This window comes from Cariama cristata, unplaced genomic scaffold (assembly GCF_000690535.1).
Source record: "Cariama cristata isolate BGI_N322 unplaced genomic scaffold, ASM69053v1 scaffold34931, whole genome shotgun sequence".
In the NCBI taxonomy this organism is placed as follows: domain Eukaryota; kingdom Metazoa; phylum Chordata; class Aves; order Cariamiformes; family Cariamidae; genus Cariama; species Cariama cristata.
Genome location: NW_009598128.1, coordinates 1 through 2,654, shown reverse-complemented (window position 1 = coordinate 2,654; position 2,654 = coordinate 1). Strand labels below are relative to the sequence as shown.

The 2,654-nt window shown below is 45.7% G+C and overlaps 1 protein-coding gene across 1 annotated transcript; it reads right to left on the bottom strand.

The window, feature by feature from the left end:
* Positions 1 to 303: 303 nt before the first annotated feature.
* On the bottom strand, positions 304 to 784 carry TICAM2 (toll-like receptor adaptor molecule 2; the record flags this gene model as incomplete). Its single annotated transcript, XM_009709171.1, is given in 3 exon segments — positions 304 to 399; positions 402 to 537; positions 539 to 784. Coding segments are annotated over 3 exon segments (478 nt in total), but the record flags the coding sequence as incomplete, so codon positions are not given.
* Between the last annotated feature and the right edge of the window lie 1,870 nt (positions 785 to 2,654).

The following is a 2,654-nucleotide window of genomic DNA, read 5'->3' as shown; positions in this document are numbered from 1 at the left end:
GTACATGTCTAGCAAAGCTCACAAGATAAAGCCAAACATAGCTAGCGTTTCCATTTGGCAGCATCTTGTACCTCTAAGTAGACACAGTGACAGGCATGCCTTTATATATATGGTATGCACTCAGCAGTAACAAGCCTTGGTAGAGAACTTTACCATTACTTTTGTCAAAAGATAAGTTTCCCTTTATAAAACAAGAGCAAGGAATTTCACTTGTGCTTTATTCTAAACATGGTCTGTCTTCACAGTTTTTCACCATGACAAGTGCTCTAGTTTCTGTTTCATCCTTTCTGCCCTCCGTATCTCTCACTGTTGCCCATATGTAGACTCACGGAAAATTTTCTCCACTTGTTTTGCAAAGCCAAGACTATCCTCTTACAGTGCATTCATAGCCTGCAAAATAGAAAAAAAGTCTTCTCCTGGCTAAGTGGGTTACTCAGTGGCCTCACAGGTATCACAGAGCTGTAATTTATGCTGGTAAGAGCATTGACAAGGGAGGTGAGAGACTGAAACACATACCAAGATCCATTCAGAAAATTTTATCAATAGCATAGTAGTCCACGCTGAGCCATTCACAGCATCATTTAAGTTTTCCAGGACATGTTTACTAAAAGGCATCCCTGCAAAGATTATTCCAGATTTAACACAAAATTTATTCTGCAGCAGGTCCTGCATCCAAATGGCTTTATCTGCATCATTGTCAGCACGCAGAATCACAAACTTACAGAAAACAGCCTTGGTAGTCTCATTACTGTTGCAAACTCCAGAAGCCCTGCTTGTGGGCTCTCTGATTATGGCAGAGAGGCTGCACAGTTCATTTATTAGCTTCTAGTCTCCTAGACCTCTACTTAAGCTCTTAACCTTTTGCTGCTCTCTGCTGGGAGTGGTTTGTCTGGTGTTAGTACTGTCCATTATGAAAAACACACACATCCAAAAATGATTTTTTTGTGTGACTAATGTCTGCTTTCTCCATTCTTTAAAAAAAAAAAAAAAAAAAAGAAGTCAGAGAAAGGAAAAAAAGCGAAAGAACTAATAAGTGTTAGAACAATGTAAAAAAAAAATAATTCCTTGCCTCTTTAAAATGACAAACTTGTTGGACTGGAGGAAGCTATTACTTGTGCTAATGAAAGAAGGCAGAAATGCTGAGAGAAAATCTGATATTCAAGTTCAATTGTTCCCAGCCATTTTTACTGATGAACTCGATGCTGAGCACTCTCCAGCAGGAAAAGTGCATCCCGGGGCATCCAGCTGTTGCTGTGGTTCCTGTGCTGCAAAGGGAGGTGCTCTGCTGAGGATGTTGGCATAGGGATGGCAGGGTGGAAGCTCATCTGTCCCCTGTGTGATCTGTGCTCTCACCCCAGCCAGAATCAGTGACAGTCAGACTCAGGGGCTGCCCAGCTGCCAGCAGCACCATGAAGCCGGTACAGGTCAGCTCTGGGGAGGTGATACAAGGCACAGCACCTGCAGAAAACTGAACAGACAGCCTTTCGCTGTCTCATTTCTGATTATTTCTTTAATCGTTGTTTGCACATCTTGAGCTGAACTTACAGGAGCATCCTCCCTTTGCGCAAAGAAGTTGGAGGAGCTGAGATTTTTAATTCTGCTAACGCTGCTTGCAGATCTGAGCACACCCCCTCAGGGGAGAGTCAGGCAGGAGGGGTCCTGCCACTTTCAGCAGCTGCCAAACCAATTTAGCTGCAGCATGAAAGTGCAGCCAAGGCTCACACCCTCCAGGGAATTTAGGCAACTGAATTGGCCTTTAAATTAATCTGGGCTCCAGTGCCCCCGCCCAGGTTGCAGAGGGCATCTGAGGCAGAGTCAGGCCTCAAATGGTAAGGGCTGTGGTAGCTGCATAGGGAGCAGTGTCTGCCTGGCATAACCCCATGACTCCTGTTCCTGAGCTCCCCCTCATCTCTTTTAATCTCCTTCTCCCTGAAATGCTGTTGGTGGACAGCCTCTTGGCAGAGGAGACATGAGCAGGGTCACTGGTGGGACTGCAGGTGTTTCCCCTTTGCCAGCCAGAGCGGTTTCTGACCTGAGGCACTCCGGTCTGACACCAGCTGAACACCTTCCCTGTGGGCTTGGTGCTCTCCTCCTGCCCTGAGAAGCCCATCAAGGTCTCCCACAACTAGGTCTCAGTCTGACCCACAGCTTTTCCTTTTTTTATACACAAGGTTAAGCCAGCATTAGTCTGTTCAAGTCTAAGTATAGCATAGGTGGCAGGAGTGATCCACCACTTCATGCCTTCCCACCATTACAACCCCTTCCAGCTCTGCACAGTGTGCTTCTGTCCTTAAACATTAGCTTCATTTTATCACTAGAGCTTCAGCTGTTTTCCAATGACTAGGTAGAGAGACGGCATCGTGTTTGACATGGGAACAGCAGAGCCCCAGACAGGAACAGCACTTTTGTCCCACAGCAACACAAAGCTCATGCGGACTCTCCCTCTCTCTACCTCCATTTTCCATCAGGCCATGAGATTTTCCTCATTAAGTGAAAGTCCACTGTGAATGTTGTGATTTAATGTTGTTATCTCAAAAATATGGGCAGGAGAACCAACTGCCTCCAAAGGCAGAGACCAAAACACTGCAGCTCCTTTTGGGGTAAAAATTACCCCAAAGGATTTGGGGAAAACCCATCTCATTAACACCTGGCTC